A 16,461-nucleotide genomic window follows, 5' to 3' on the forward strand; every position below is an offset into this window, starting at 1 on the left:
GTGGTATTGCATTGGCACAGTGTGAGGACAGAATCATTGGCCAGCAACTGTGATATTCATAGGTCTGTATTGGAGTTTCTATTTCTCAGAGCTCAGAAAAAACCATCTGGCTTTCCCTGAGCAAGAGCTGAGGTCTTTTAAGGATTTTGTTTTGTTTTGTTTTTTCTGTTATTTTAGTTCTGTGGAAAAGGACTGTAGTTAAAAGGGCTCCTTCAATTAGGATTGCAGTTGCTGCTTTGATTGCTGGAAACAGTAGAAAACCATGACAATGTGTGTCTTAGACCTGCACACTGTGAAACTGTCATTTTTGTTCTAGGGAACCTCAGGTTATGGTCAGCACTGACTTAGGCTAAAATGAGAACAGCATCACTACACATTTGTCCAGGCAGGCTCACTTTTATAGAATTTAGCCAGATAAGACTCAGTTGAGAGATTCTTCTAAGCCTTCAATCAAGTTGTTTTGGTGTCTAGTTATTATCAGTAGAAATTACTCTAGTATTTGGCTTTCACTGGAACCTTAGGCTTCCCTTCCCTTAATGATAGAGAGAGGAACCTTTTCCTCTTCTTTCTTGTGGTGCTGCTTCTTTAGACTGACTATTATGCCTGTATCAGGCACAAGTGCTCTGGCCAGGCTATCCTTCCCCCAATATCCTCTGGGACTGTGGCACCAAGACCTATACATGAAGGATTCAGACTGTAGCTAGGTCTACATCAGGAGGTAGAGCCTTCTCGGCCCAGAGGGCCTCCTGCATGCTGCATGCATGATCCCTACATAGACATAAACCCCACAACTATGGTCCATAAGTTGACACTATGAAGCAGACCATCAGTGCTATGAGAGCAGAGATTTGTCTGTTTCCAACAAGACCCTATTGCCTCTGTAATGCGAACAAAGAGGAATATAGCTGGGAACAGACAGCTTTCCACTCTATGCTCTGTAGCAGCTCTCCTGGTTTGAGGTGTTACACAGCTATAGAAAACCTCTGTCCCTTTTCTTGTCTAAATACCGTATGCTATGCTGTTATGACCTTTGTTTTGAATTCCTTTCTCCATTCCATTTTTAGGTTCCAATATTGAAGCCCATGGACCTTATGGTAGAAGCAAGTCCACGACGAATTTTTGCAAATGCTCATACATATCACATTAATTCCATTTCAGTAAATAGTGATCATGAAACATATCTCTCTGCAGATGATCTGAGAATTAACCTATGGCATTTAGAAATCACAGATAGAAGCTTCAGTATCCTTTATTTACCAGGTGCTGTCTCTGCTTGTTTCTATAGTCATTGTGCAGTTACTTCTCATGAGCAGCTATATTCCGGTCCCTCAACACTGACCTTTTGAATGCATGATGTTTTAGAGTAGTGGCAACATAAGGTCTTTGATTGAGTGTTCCTAAAGATACATATCTCTGCCTGAAAGTTCACGTGAGAAACCTTCAGTCTCCTTGGATCAGCCTCTGCCTTGCCTCTGGCTCCTGATACTGCCATATGCCTCCCACCCCTTGCACTCAGATAAACCATTCAGGTCCTGCTTGATTGGTCTACCATCAGGAGTTTGTAGTACCTATAAGTACTGTAGTTCTTGTCACCATAGAGGTCACAGACTCTTGGCTGGGTCCGCTCTCTTCAGCAGCCTGACAACACTGACAGGGCACCTTTGAGGTTTCTACTGTCTCTAGTCTCTCTGGGTTCTTGTCTCTTAATTGTGGCAGCCAGTGATCAGATATGGACTCATACATTGTGTATTATTTTTCTTAGTTTCCATTGGCTGATCTCTGTGGTTAACTTCCTGCTGTTAATATTGTTCTGACAACTCCAAGTAAGCTCTTAAAGTCGAATAATTAGGAAAACAAAATCATTTGTGATTTGATGTTTTGTTTTTAATTAGTTATAGATAGAAATATTTGTAGATAGCACTGCTTGCCTTTGTTGTAGATGTCATTCAGTGTGCTCTGTCATAGTCGGACACTGTCCTGCATCCACCTAAAGCCCCTTGCTGTGGGCTCGCTCTTCTGTGGCAGTATGTCATCAGTTCTCTGCACTGCACAGCTGTCTATCAAATTTTCCTTGGATGGCCAAGTGTTATGCCTTAACTTCGCACTCCAGACATTGTGGACATCAAGCCAGCTAACATGGAGGAGCTAACAGAAGTCATCACTGCCGCTGAGTTCCACCCACACCAGTGCAATGTGTTCGTCTACAGCAGTAGCAAGGGGACCATCAGGCTGTGTGACATGCGCTCCTCTGCCCTGTGTGACAGGCATGCCAAGTGTAAGTCTCCTAGGAATACCACTGATAGACATCGTCCATGTCTTTTGCATGCCTGGAGTATGAGGAGGCTCCACGTGGACCATGCTAATAAAAAGGTGCTCCATCAGCTTTCCTCTGCTCTGATTCAACTCAGCATCTGCCCTAGCTCCCCCTTACCTAGGTCCTTACAGTGGAGCACCATCATCATGGCCTTTTTTGTATGGCAGGACCTGGGCCATAGCCATCAAAAGTGCATTCCACCTGTGTTTTCTGTAGCCATAAAGAACTGATCCATGAGATAAAAGGCTGTGTGCCTGGGGTACCAGCTACTCAGGAAACTGAGGCAGAATCACTTGAGGGCCAGGAAAAGACTTAAGACTCTTTAAGACAGTGGGGATGGAAAGATGGCTCACCTGTTAAGTATGTACTGTTCTTGCAGAGGACCTGAGTTTGGTTTCTACTACCCAGTTCAAGTGGCTCACAATTGCCTATAACTCCAGCTTTATAGCAAAAACAAAGCCATGCCCTTAATCCTGGCTCTCTGGAGGCAGAGGCAGGCAGATTTCCAGGCAAACTCTGTGTCTGTGGGTGGGTGGGTGGGTGGGTGGAGTTCAGCCAGGGCTACATAGTAAAACCCTTTCATGTGTGTGTGGTGAGTTCAGCTAGGGCTACCATAGTAAGACCCTGTCTTAACAACAAAAACTCTCCGTTTCCAAGGGGATTCTTCACACTTTCTGTACACACAAACACACACACCACTAAAATTTTAAAAATAAAACTTTAGGGCCAGTGAGATGGCCTTACATGGACTTACATGGTAGAAGAAAACTGACTCCTGAAACTTGTCCTCTCTCGTACATATGCAAGCCCCTCCCTAAACTAAATAAATAAATGTGTTTTTTAAAAAGGTCCTTGTAGTGAGAGGCTGCGGGCAGGCCTGCTTTTCATCCCACCCAGCTCCCACATAGCTAGCTTAGCCCCAGAAATAACAACACACAAATTTTGTTTTGTTTTGTTTTGTTTTGTTTTGTTTTGTTTTTTCGAGACAGGTTTCTCTGTGGCTTTGGAGCCTGTCCTGGAACTAGCTCTTGTAGACCAGGCTGGCCTCGAACTCACAGAGGTCCGTCTGCCTCTGCCTCCCGAGTGCTGGGATTAAAGGCATGCGCCACCACCGCCCGGCCAAATTGTATTCTTTTAAACACTGATTGGCCCATTAGTTCCAGCCTCTTATTGTCTAATTCTCACATCTTGATTAACCCATTTCTAATAATCTGTGTAGCACCACAAAGTGGTATCTTACCGGGAAAGATTCAGCATGTCTGACCTGATGAATGGCTTCATGGCGACTGTCCCAGAGAGGAGAGGCAGGGCAATTGCCCGAGGCATCTGCCTCACTCCCAGCATCCTGTTCTGTCTACTCCACCCACCTATGTTATAGCCTATCAGGCCAAGCAGTTTCTTTATTAATTAACCAATGAAACAGCAGATAGATAGAAACCCTCCTACATCAGGTCCTACTTTAAAGCAAACCATGGTCAGTGTTGTTCTGGTATACCATCTTAGAAATCAACCATGTGCAGCTGAGCAGTAGAGCTTCCCACTCTCAGACTGAGGCACTTTAGCAAACAGGGAAGCAACTGTCACTCAGCCACTCAGGAGGGTGGCACCACGAAATGTCTGCAGCACCAGTGGTGCTTGATTAGTGCGTCCACTGGGAAATGCTCCTCCTAAGGCCCGAAGTGTGTCATAGAATGCTGTTCCTTTTACAGTGTATATAGCCCAGGTCTTCCAGATGGTGTTCCTCACTGAAGAACTCCAGGGTCCAAGAAAGAGTTATCCTTGTCAGCAGTAGACTAATTGAGTAAATGCTTAGTGTTGGCACTAGCTGGCTTCCAGTCTGTGTGTCGTATGTAGAGCCAGCAAACATCACAAACTCCCACACAGAGAAGAATGAGGGAAACCCTGGAGAAGCTTCAAGTAAAAGAAATGTATCTCCCAACCTGAAGCATGATATGGCAGTGGCATGACTGTGTGTTGGGAGATCCAGTAACTTGGGTAGGAGACCTCCCTCTGCTATGGGTCCCAGGTGAAGGGAACTGTTGAGCTGCTACAGACAGAGCTAGTCCTATGGAGGGAGCAATGATGCTCTTTAAAATTTCGGTGGAACATGGCTACTCCCTAGAGTGGACAAACTCCATTGCTGTCTGGTTTTGTCCAGTAGTCCCATTGTGTGGCTGGCTACTGTATTACTTGGCTTAAGTTAAGGAGCAGTCCAGCTGTCTTGCAAGCTCTGTGCCCTCCAGAGAGCAGACCCTTCCAAGGGGCCCAGAGCACTATGCTTGTGTGCTACATTTATTCCTGTGGTGTGAGCAAATAAGCCGCACATCATGTCCCCAGCCCAGTGCTTTGAGGGTACAAGAGCTGCAGTCGTGTTGTCTACATGGATTTAAAAGCCTGTACCTTGTAGGCACTAATGGTAGAGGGGAGACAACCAGACAGCTAGGGGAATGAGGATGACACTGAGTCCTCCAGGGTCCCTGAGGCGCCCCTGCTGATTCTAGGAGGGTAGTCATGTGATTAACACAGTAGCTGAAAGTGCTCACTTTGTTTTTCAGTTTTTGAAGAGCCAGAAGACCCCAGCAGTAGATCCTTTTTCTCAGAAATAATCTCGTCTATATCTGACGTCAAGTTCAGCCACAGTGGTCGTTACATGATGACCAGAGACTATCTGTCGGTGAAGGTATGGGACCTCAACATGGAGGGCAGGCCTGTCGAGACCCACCAGGTACACGAGTACCTACGAAGCAAGCTCTGCTCCTTGTATGAGAATGACTGCATATTTGACAAGTTCGAGTGCTGCTGGAACGGTTCAGACAGGTGAGGCTGCCAGCGTCATAGGCTGACATCCAGAAGTGCTGGCTCCTTCAGGATCTCTAGCAAACCCCTCAGACTGAGCATCTCAGTCAGTTACAGAATACGGATGGGATTGTGTTCTCCTTTTATTTGTTCATGATGTATGTAAAGAAAACCAGTCATTTGAGCAGCCCTCTCCTCACTGCCAGTGCACCGTGGCTCATAATAGTTGTAGAGTGTTCGGTGAATGATGACATAGAGAAGTAAAAGGAAGGAAGCAGGAAGTCGTTTATTAGTCCATAAGGCCTCTGCTCAGAGAGGTTTAAGAAACAGCCGCTAGGCTACAGCACTCCTGTACCCTGCTCTGGCATATGCTGCCTCATTGCGGTCTGAGGCTGCATCGTTCATCTCCTGCACATTCCTTACAGATCACACTGTTTAGTGCTACTGAGAGGTCTTTGAAATCATCCCAAAAGAAATCATGTTTCAGATTCTGTAATCAGATTCTCTTAGGTTATCATTTTCTAGAGTTTCTGTTGAGAATTTAAGTGACTAGACACTGAAGAACCCTTCAACATAATGACTGGGGATATAGTGGCACACGGCCTTAATTACAGCAGTTAGGTGCTAAGGCAGGAGCATCACCAGTCAAGGCTAGCTTGGGCTATATAGTAAGATGCAGTCTAAAACTATAAATACCTAGAAACATCAGCTATGATACAAATACTTCTTTAGGTAATAGTTGAGCTCACACACCAGAATTGCTGTCTCAGCCCCGAGTGCTCATCCCTACAGAGTGTCTTTATTTCCACCCATGTAGAAGTTTGAGGTCTGTGCATGATGTGGGAGACCTCACACCAAAGAGCTAAATGCTTACCCGGGGCAGAGCTGAGCATCCTTGAACAAACCTTTTCTTGGACTGCTCACAGATTAACTAGCATGCCAGTTTAAACGTTCAGAGGCCATGCATGCAGTCATTGGGCTACAGCAAGCAGCGTGAACTTCTGTAGAGGCCCACCTCGGTGCAGGCACTGTTTGTCCTAATTGAGGACAGCTGCTCGTTATTGTTTGTGTCCCAGCAGTTCGCACCATGCTGATGATGAGATACTTAGTCCTGAAGAACACTTGGCTGCTCTCTGCTTTCAGTCCTTGTGGCAGTTGCTGTTGGCCCCACTCCTGCCCTTTCATAAGCGTTGGCTCCATGCAGAAATGGAGAGGACTTTCAGGTGCTGTCTCGGGAGTGTATCAAACCATAATTCTCAGCTCCAACCCCTCTGGTACCACTTATTCCTGTGTTTACACTGTAGTTTTGAATGAACAAGAATAGCTGTGCATAGGGTTTTTCTGAGTTTGTTTGGTGTGGAGTTTGGGGCAGAGTTAGCCAGACTGTAAAAATATTTACAGGTAGCTAAAAGGAGCCCTGAGCAATGTAGTAACTTGAAGAACTTAGACGTTGTAAAGACCACTAGCCATGTAGTAATAAGAGAGCAAGATGTGGCGGTCCGGATGGGAGTAGGAGAGCTTGCTGAAACAGTATTCTGTATTGTATAGCCCAAGCTGGCATCTAACTCACTATATAAGCAGGTGTGTTGGCACATAGCCGTATTCCCTGCATTTATAGGAAAATCAGGAATTTGTGGTCATCCTCCACTACATAGCAAGTTTGAGACCAGCATGATGCTATGTGAGATCTTATCTTTAAAACAGGGAGGAAAAGTCCTCACTGTATGGCAGCTGCTCGTCATCCCAACAGTGGAACATAATTCCCACAGGGACAGCAGACACAGGATCTCAGGGGCAAGCTTGGCAGCTAGACTAGTCAGAATCAGAGCGGTCTGATTCAGCAAGAAACCCTGCCTCTTTAGTAAGTAAAGTGGAGAACAGTTAAGGAAGAAACTGTCAGCCTTGGGCCTACATGCACACATGGACATACCTGTGCTTAAACAACTTGCAAACCAAATACACATTCCAAAATATAAAAAGTAAAAGTGACCCCTTCCAGAGTCATGGATCAAATTGTTCCTTTGACTCCTGCCTCAGCTGTCCGGGTGCAGATGTGCACCATCCACTGTACCTGGCTGTGAAAGAAACTTAGAAATTAAACTAGTCACACTGTTTGATAACTGAGTTATCCATTGGGAAACGTGACCAGCATATGACCAGTTTTGACTTAAATTTGTTGATGAGATGCTCCAGGCTCATAATTAACTATCAGTTAATGACTAAGACATAGAGAGTTTTTATGGGGGGGCGGGGATAATTGGATTTTTTGAGACAGGGTCTCTGGTGTCCTGTGACCCACTGTGTAAACAGACTGGCCTCAAACTAACAGAAATATGCCTACCTCTGCCTCTCAAGTGCTAAGACTAAAAGTGACTTGGACAAAGTTAGTTTTCTTCCCCTACCCTGATCTTCCTATGTTCTACTCCTCCACATCCCTCCCCCACCTCTCTTCAGTTTAATTAAGAGAGATGAAGGAACTCCGTTCCCAGCCCCCGTGTAAGACATATCACTATCTCCTGTAAGACCCACTGCGGGGATCTTACACTCTCTTCTGGCCATCGTAAGCATGTATTTAAAATGATGGATCCAGGCCAGGCGGTGGTGGCGCACGCCTTTAATCCCAGCCCTCGGGAGGAAGAGGTAGGCGGATCTCTGAGTTTGAGACCAGCCTGGTCTACAAGAGCTAGTTCCAGGACAGGCTCTAAAGCTGCAGAGAAACCCTGTCTTGAAAAAAAAAGAAAAAAAAAAAAGATGGATCCATGACTTTTTACTTGGACATGAAAATATGTGATGAAGTTCACTGAAGAATCTGCACTGCATTTCTTTCCTGATAGTGGAGAAATTGGGGCTCATGGAGGGAGGGTGTGTGCTTCATGCCTTGCTCCACTGGTACTCAGTGTTCCCTCTTTTCTCTCTTGAACAGTGCCATTATGACGGGGTCCTACAACAACTTCTTCAGAATGTTTGATAGAAACTCACGGAGGGATGTTACACTGGAAGCCTCAAGAGAAAACAGCAAACCCCGAGCCAGCCTGAAGCCCCGGAAAGTATGTACAGGGGGTAAGAGAAAGAAAGACGAGATTAGCGTGGACAGTTTGGACTTCAATAAGAAGATCCTTCACACAGCCTGGCACCCCATGGAGAGCATTATTGCTGTAGCTGCCACCAATAACTTGTATATATTCCAGGACAAAATTAACTAAGGAAGCTGACTGGAGGACCAAGTGTTGTCTTGCATAGTTAAGCCGGTCGTTTTCCTGTCACAGAAAAGGCGTTGTCCTCTCCATTGAGAATAGTGATGCACTTCCACTTCCCATAGACATAGGAGAAGAGGGGGCTCAGCTGGAGTCTTGGGAGAGATGAGTGCCGCTGCCGAGAGGAAAACCTACTCGAAGCTGAATCGGTGGACTTGGTTCAATAAAGGCCGTTACTCAAATGTATTTATTTAAGTCTGAGCCTTCCTTTCCAACTTACTTATAGACCAAAAAACTAACATCTGAGAGGATAAAAAGCTCATCCCATCTCTCTCCAGCTCTTCCCTCTATCTCTGCCATCCATCCCTGGAGCCCCAGTGGACTGCATCACCACTGGTGCGTGGATCCGCCCGAGCAGGCTCAGGCAGCTTTACTCACCCACTGTATCTGCCATCACACCTCTGTGGAGCTACTTAATAAACACAGCACACTGTGAAGTGTTTTTAAACCCAAACGCCATTGCAGTCTTTTTATTTGTTTCAGATGCACATAATGAAGTTATTCTGAATGCTGTACTTTGGGAACGAATTGAGAACTTTTTGACTTTGGCAGAATGGTTAAGTTTGTACAGAACATCAGATTCTAAATGTAACTATTCTAAATTGTCACTTGGTTTCTGTAGAAACCTCATCTTGGAAAGCCTTAGTTGGGTCTACCTGAGAAAGAAAGTTACATGAAAGAGCAGCAGCGTTGCTGTATCAGATTAACACCTGGTTTGAAGTAGACCCAGAGCTGCTACAGTTAGTGTGTATGCACTTTTTTTAAGTACTTTGAAGAAAGCATACTTTTAAAATATTGCTAAGATTATATGCTTGCTGGATTTCATACTATGTCAGTAGAACTCAACAGCTGTAGTTGGGAAATGATGTCACCTGTACCTATGATTCATTTTCAAACATGTTAGATATCAGGGTCAAGATTTCCTGGTAAGAAATGTAAAAGTTAAAAAATGTAAACGTTGCCGGGCGGTGGTGGCGCCCGCCTTTAATCCCAGCACTCGGGAGGCAGAGGCAGGCAGATCTTTGTGAGTTTGAGACCAGCCTGGTCTACAAGAGCTAGTTCCAGGACAGGCTCCAAAGCCACAGAGAAACCCTGTCTCGAAAAACCAAAAAAAAAAAAAAAAAAAAAAAGTAAACGTTGCAAAAGTTTAAAAAAAAATGTAACAGTTAAGTACAAACTCTTACTGGGCAGTGATGATGCAAGCCTTTAATCCCAGCACTCAGGAAGCAGAGGCAGGTGAATCTGAGTTCAAGGCCAGCCTGGTTTACAGAGTGAGTTCCAGGACAGCCAGGGCTACCCAGAGAAACTTTCAGAAAAACAAGAAATATCAGTGTGTAATGTTTCTGTAAGGGTCAATCAGTGAGCTCCTGCAGGTCTGGCAGCGGGGCCTAGCTGGCTGAAGTAGATAGGTGTACTGATGACTGCTGATCTGTACAAAGCCAGCACGCCTCACCATCGTGGGAACTAATGTTAACGCTGCTCCCGTTCACATTGCACTAGAGACTGAGAACCTCCAAGGGACTTTATCTTAAAAGTAATCACACTCTGCCGGGCATGGTGGCACATGTCCCTAACCCCAGCAAGAAAGAGACAGGAGTAGACATCCTGGTTTCCAGGTCAGCCTGGTCTACGTATCTAGTACCAGGCCAACCAAAGATACATGAAACCCATCCTCAAAGGAAAAAAGCTATGTGTTTAATGCCTTTAATCCCAGAACTAGAGAGGCAAAGGCAGGCAGATCTTTGAGTTTGGGGCAAGCCTGGACTACACAGTTCCAGGACAGTCATGAGTACATAGACTGTCTCACACACACACACACACACACACACACACTACCTGTCCTAAATCTTGACTATGGCAGCTTATCTGAGATAATGCCAGCATCAGTCCTAATACAGCAGGACTTCATATGCCATCTGTTCTACCAAAAAGTTAATGCATTTAAATGTTAACCTGAATTTACCTTGGATGTTTAGAAAACTTTCCATGTTATCCACCTGTAGAGGAGGCAGAAGAAAGGTGAGCATGCAGCTTTCTGGGAGTTCAGCTGTCCCCCTGGGTTAGAGGCCTCTGAGCCTGCAAGGTCTTTCCCAAGGAGTCTAGGCTATTCCCATCTCTGGACACCCTGAATTGCTGTAGTGTAGGTTATCAGGTGCTTTTGATGCCGTTACTAGTGTTGGCTAAAAGGACTCACTTCTGACCAACAGGCCCTCTCTGAAGTCTGGTTCTGTTTCCATACAAGATTCTTTTTGTTTGTTTTGTTTTGTTTTTTTGAGACAGGGTTTCCCTGTAGTTTCTAGAGCCTGTCCTGGAACTAGCTCTTGTAGACCAGGCTGGCCTCGAACTCAGAGATCCGCCTGCCTCTGCCTCCCGAGTGCTGGGATTAAAGGCGTGCGCCACCACCGCCCGGCATCCATAGAAGATTCTTAACTGGCCTCAAACTTGAGGCCCCTCTGCGCCAGTCTCCCAGGCACATGGCACCATGCCCAGGTAAGAATCCTACAGTTCTCAAATTTAGATTGGTCTTTATTATATTCAAACTTGCAATGGCTAGCATTTCTCTAGAATATTCCCTTTAAGAAAGCAGTTTCTGTCAAATGTTTTATTGCTATGCTTCTGGGCTGAGGATCTAAACAAGAGAAAGCATGTGGATTTGTTTTGGAGGTGAAGACAGGTCTTACTGTGTGGCACTGGCCTGGCACTCATCACTGTGTGGTGCAGGCAGACATCAAACTACAACAGTCTCAAGTGCCTCCGCCTCCCAAGTGCACCACTGTCTTTGGCATACATGTGGGATTGTTTTTATTTTGAGACAGGGTCTCACTGCCTAGCCCTTGCTAGCCTAGAACTCTGTTTAATCCAAGTTGACCTTAAACTCAGAGATCCTCCTACCTCTGCCTCCATAGTGCTGGGATCAAAAGTGCACCACCACAACCACCCTGTACATTTGAATAGTTTTTGCCTAAAGGAATGCAATCCACAAACGTGGAGGAGGAATAGGAGTATAAAGTCATCCACTGATAATGAGTTCAGTTAAGTCAACCTGGGCTACAAGAGACGATGGAGGGTGGGGGGTTCCTAAGCATGGTGGCACATACCACAGCACACAGGAGGCAGAAACTGGTGGATCTCTGAGTTCCAGCCAGCCAGGCTTACATAGACCCTATTTCAATTTTTTTTAGTTAATTAAAAGAGGCTAAAGATCTGACTCAGCAGTTAAGAGCGCAGGACCGTGAGTTACTTCCCAGCACCCATGTGTGGCTCACAACCTGCTCTATCTCCCACTTCCAGAGGATTGATTCAGCAGTTCAGTGCCCTGGAAGTACCAGGCCTGCATGTGCATAAACTCAGGCTCACCCCTCCTACAAAGAAAATAAAATAGCTCACTTTAAAAATTGTAATTATTTTTTCTGCCAAGCAGTGGTAGTTCACATGTTTAATCCCAGCACTTGGACTTGGGAGGCAGAGACAGGTACATCTCTGATTTCGAGGCCAATCTGGTCTACAAAGCAAATTCCAGGCCAGCCAAGCCAGGGCTACACAGAAACTCTGTCTTGAAAAAAAGTAAAAATTTTCTAAAGCTGTGCTTCTATAGCACAGTTATGTATCAGTCATGCCAGTTGACGGGACAGTGATGGTTGCATTCAGAAGTCGCAGTAAAACATGCCAAGTGGAAACCATCCCAGTGGTCCTGCGGCAGTCCTCTCAGCTACTGAATGTGGAGGAATGGGGGTGCCTGACACTGTTTCCTGCTCTTACTCTTGGGCCCCGTCCCACCTGCCATACCTGGAAAGTCTTGTGCAGAGCTAAGTGTGGCAACTGGCTTCTAGTCAGATGTCACACACTGCTCTCCTTAGCTAAGGGCCTGCAGTAGGAGCCCAGAGCATAGTGAGACCCAGTGGAGGAATGGTGGGTAGCTGCTGTGTGCCTGCCAGCATTCTTCTGTGCTGGTGCTGTTATGCCCTGTCCCAGCTGCCATGCCTTTGAAGTCTAAAGAGCCAAGCTAATGTGACAGCTAGCTGCTAGCCCTTGGGCATTACAGATAGAGGAGATACCCAACGGTGATGCCTACCATTCGTTCTCTGCATGCAGCATAGCTGTGTGCTGGCTAGAGAAGTGGAAGGGCAAAAGTTGTCTGTCAAGTGACAGTGGGACATGGATGGTGCAGTCACAGCACTTCTAGGGACTCAGCAGCATTTGTAAGAACTTGCTACCTAGGCCCAGTGGTGGTGATGCATGCCTTTAATCCCAGCACTGGGGCGGATCTCTGTGAGTTCAAGGTCAGCTTGGTCTACAGAGCAAGTGCCAGGACAGGTGCCAAAGCTACAGAGAAACTTCGTCTCAAAAAACAAACAAAACATTTTGAAAATGGAGACTAGTACCTAAATTTACCTATGACAGGACCCTACGCTATCAAAGTGATGGGGTCAGAGCTTTTTGAGATGGCGATTAAGTAAAATGAGTGGGACTTTGGTGGCAGTTTGAAAATACTTTTGAAAGTTTTTGATTTTTGCAAAGCTTGTGGTCTGGCATAAAACCACATGCCATGACATGAGCAGCATGACTCCTGGCTCTTGTGGCTGGAGGGCACTGTACAGTGGCCCCTACACCAAACGCTACCTTGGGAAGAGCACAGCCAAGAGTGACAGGTTGTAGCATTGTCACAGAGCAGAGGTTCAGTGGCCTGTGCAAATTCCATCATCACAGTGATACTTTCAGATCATTAGGTGAATTGGGTGTTGTAAAGCATGCCTGTGCTTGAGAGCGTGAGGCAAAAGGCTCACGGTGAGTTTGATGCCAGCACCATGTACAATGAAATCATGCCTCAAAAAGAGTCTGTGTGGAGGAGGGATAGAATGGCTGGACATTGTGGCACAGACCTTTGATTCCAGCGCTCTGGGAGTCAAAGGCAGGCAGAGATCTATGAGGTTGAGGCCAGATTGATCTACAGAGTGAAGTCTAGGATAGCCTGGGCTACACAGAGAGACCCAGTCTCGAAACCAACCCTTTTAGAGTTGTCTCTTTATCTCAGGCCAGCCTCAAACTCACTGTGTAAACCAAGAATGACTGAACCCCCAGAGTGTCACCCCAGCTGGTTTATGTGGTGCTAGGAATCAAATCCAGGGCTTTGTGAATGCCAGGTGAGCACTCCGCCAGCTGAGCTTCTTGCTCCAGATCTTCTGTTGTATCTTGCTGTTTCCTAAACTGGCTTCAACTTGTGATCCTTCCATCTCCAGGAAATGTGTGTGACTATATAGCATATACATGCCGGTGCATGAGATCAGAAGAGAAAATCCAGTCCCTAGAACTAGAGTTAAATAAGGTTGTGCACTACCACATGACTGCTGGGAACCAAATCTAGGTCCTCTGCAAAAGTAGCAAGTTCTTTTAGAACTGCCGAGCCAATTCTCCAAACTCTATTTTTCTCTCCCAAGTAGGATTACAGGCAGATGCCACCACCACTGCCTAGTTTTAGAAATGCATTTTTTCTCTTTTTGGTATTGTGTTTTGTTTGGAGACGGTGTCTCTCTATATAGTCCCGACTTGTTTTTTGTTTGTTTTTGTCTTTTTGTTTTTGATTTTTGGGGGGTTTTTTTGTTTTGTTTTTTTGAGACAGGATCTTTCTACATAATCCTGGCTGTCCTGAAATTCGCTCTGTAGACCAGGCTGACCTCAAATTTAGAGATCTGCCTGCCTGTTTAGATTGCTGGGATTAAAGGTGTGCGCAACCACGCCCAGCAAAGATTCTGTTTTTTTTTTCTTCCTTTTTCCTTCTCCCCCTCCCACTCCTCCTCCTCTTTCTTTGGTTTAAAAAAAAAACAAACAAAAAACAAAACAAACAAACAAAACCCCAGGATTTCTCTGTGTAGCCCTGGCTGTTCTAGAACTCCCTCTGTAGACCAGGCTGGCCTCAAACTGAGACCAGTTTGCCTCTTCCCCACCCCTCGTGCAGGGCTTAAAATTAAAAGCATGTACAACCACTAGCTGGCTGATGGGCTTTTTTTCTTAAGTTTTTAAAAACTACTGTATAGACTGTGGAGGCCGTCAGAGGAGTATGGTAAGGTCTTGCCCTATTTCTGACCCTTGTGATTATTTCTCGAATGTGCCTTTGGATTTTCAGACAACCCAGTTTTATGTGAGCATAATTCCACCTGTCACTTCACAGAACCTCTCCTTTCCCTCCACAGCAGCTCAAGCACACAGCTCTGACTGGAGGGCGTGTACCCCAGAATCCACATTTCCATAAATGTTCTGACGCTGCTGGCCCAGGACCACCGTAAGTAAAAGGCACGGTTTGCTTTGTTTTGCTGTGGAAGGATTAAACAGATGTCAGGACACTCAGCTTCCCCGGTGTCAGCGCAGCACTGTCTCTCAACCACGCTTTGGCTTGACTGGGTCTTAAATGTTCTTTGGCGCATGGTGCATTCTCTTTTTGTCTTCCAGTCTCTCTCTCGCAATCTTGACAGTTTTGAAGTGTACCGACAACTGTTTCATAGAACTCTCCTAAATTTAGACCTGTCTATTTCTGTCTAATGATTAAATTGTAATTATGTATTTTAGACAAAAGCCATAAAAACAAAAAAAAACTTGATGTGGCCTCAGCATCAAACCACCAAGTTTCTTTACATAAAGCTACAATTCTGAGTAACTTAAAGGAAAAAGACAAAAACAACTTTTTTAAAAAAACCTGTTTTTTTAAAAAACAGGTGCTAGGTACGTGGAGGTCAGAGACAACTTGTAGGTGTCTGTTCTCCCAGGCCCAGGTTAGAACTCATCAGGCTTAACACCAAGCACCTTTATCCACTAAACCATCCTGTCGGCCCCGGAACATCTCTTCTTATCCCAAGATAACTTGGTTTCCATTGGAAAGTCAGCAGTTCTGCACTTTGCCTAGTAATTTTTCATTCCCATAATCCTCTCCTTTCATATTAACTTGGAATTTTGTTAGAAAGAATGCTCCCATTTGACCAAACATGTATGAATTGAAAGGGTACCTGCTTTATGCTGTGGGCAAGAAAACATTGTTGGCATTATCTCACAACTCACGTGGCCCACAGGGTCCCAGTTTGGCCAGCTGTGAGCCCTTCAGGATGGCACACAGGTGTCTCCGACTTCAGTGGTTACTATCTGAGCTCTTCCTTTCTGGCAAGTTCCCCTAATTATTAACTTCCCTAGTGAGCCAGGCTTTTCTCTTTAGAGTATGACACTAATGTACGATCTACTCCTTAGTGTCACTGTGTCTGGGTGCCCTAAGCAGAGTTGGCTGGACTCCTTTCATCTTTCAGATATCCAGTGAGATCCCACTATAGGCTTCAAGCAGCCTACTCCAGCCTGATTTCTTTGTAAAACAAGTAAAAGACTGGGCTTTTATTACCCTTAACTTTGTGTGTGTGATCTGGTGGAACAAGTGTTAGACAACGGTGAGCCACCATGTGGATAATGGGAACTGAACCTAGATCCTGTACAAGATCAGACAAATGTTCTTAACTGCTGAGCCATCTCTCAAGCCCCATACCCTTAACTCATTTACTCAGTATTTATATACAACCTAATTTCACAATGCATTCCCTTATAAGAAACAAACTTTACGGAAGCAAGAAAACACCTATTTACTATTATGTCCTTGTAGAATCTAGTCCAGATACTACTTGCCTGCTACTGGACTCCTGCTTTTTGTCTTCCAGCCCCCACAGCATGCATTTGTTACTCTCTTCCATTCAGTGAAGTGCCCTTGTGTGCTCATGTCTGCCTTCCCCTCCTACTCCTTCCTATCAGCCCACTCCACCTGCCTGCCACTCACTTCTTCCTATACAATCACATCTCATTCACTTCTGGCTTGTTCACCTCAGATTTGGACACAAATGAGGAAATGTGCTAAACTATCTTTGGCTCTTTCCTCCTAAGGATGAGTATTTCCTTTGGTTTGAGCACTAATGTGGGCTCAGCTGCAGGTGGCATCATCAGAGCTAGAAGACCATCAGGATGTGTCAGCAGGGTGAGCTGGCCAGCATGCTTCCCAGCCATTGGCTTGCAGGTAAGCCTCTCCACTAGGCAGTTTGATTTCTTCCCAGCAGAGTCTGGGGTCCCCAACAGAAA

General features: G+C 45.4%; 1 protein-coding gene across 3 annotated transcripts in view; it reads left to right on the plus strand.

Moving 5' to 3' along the window:
* Ppp2r2d (protein phosphatase 2 regulatory subunit Bdelta) overlaps positions 1–8,818 on the plus strand; it is a 32,281-nt gene extending 23,463 nt beyond the window's left edge. For all 3 annotated transcript variants that reach the window (XM_038315001.1, XM_038315007.1, XM_038315016.1), the window contains 4 exons: positions 1,065–1,242; positions 2,111–2,275; positions 4,870–5,131; positions 8,034–8,818. In XM_038315001.1, coding sequence (XP_038170929.1) covers positions 1,065–1,242; positions 2,111–2,275; positions 4,870–5,131; positions 8,034–8,313 — 885 coding nt within the window. In that variant the 3' untranslated portion in view covers positions 8,314–8,818. The remainder of the gene's footprint in view (positions 1–1,064; positions 1,243–2,110; positions 2,276–4,869; positions 5,132–8,033) is intronic.
* The last annotated feature ends 7,643 nt before the right edge of the window (positions 8,819–16,461 follow it).

Source organism: Arvicola amphibius, chromosome 1 (genome assembly GCF_903992535.2).
Source record: "Arvicola amphibius chromosome 1, mArvAmp1.2, whole genome shotgun sequence".
Taxonomy (NCBI): domain Eukaryota; kingdom Metazoa; phylum Chordata; class Mammalia; order Rodentia; family Cricetidae; genus Arvicola; species Arvicola amphibius.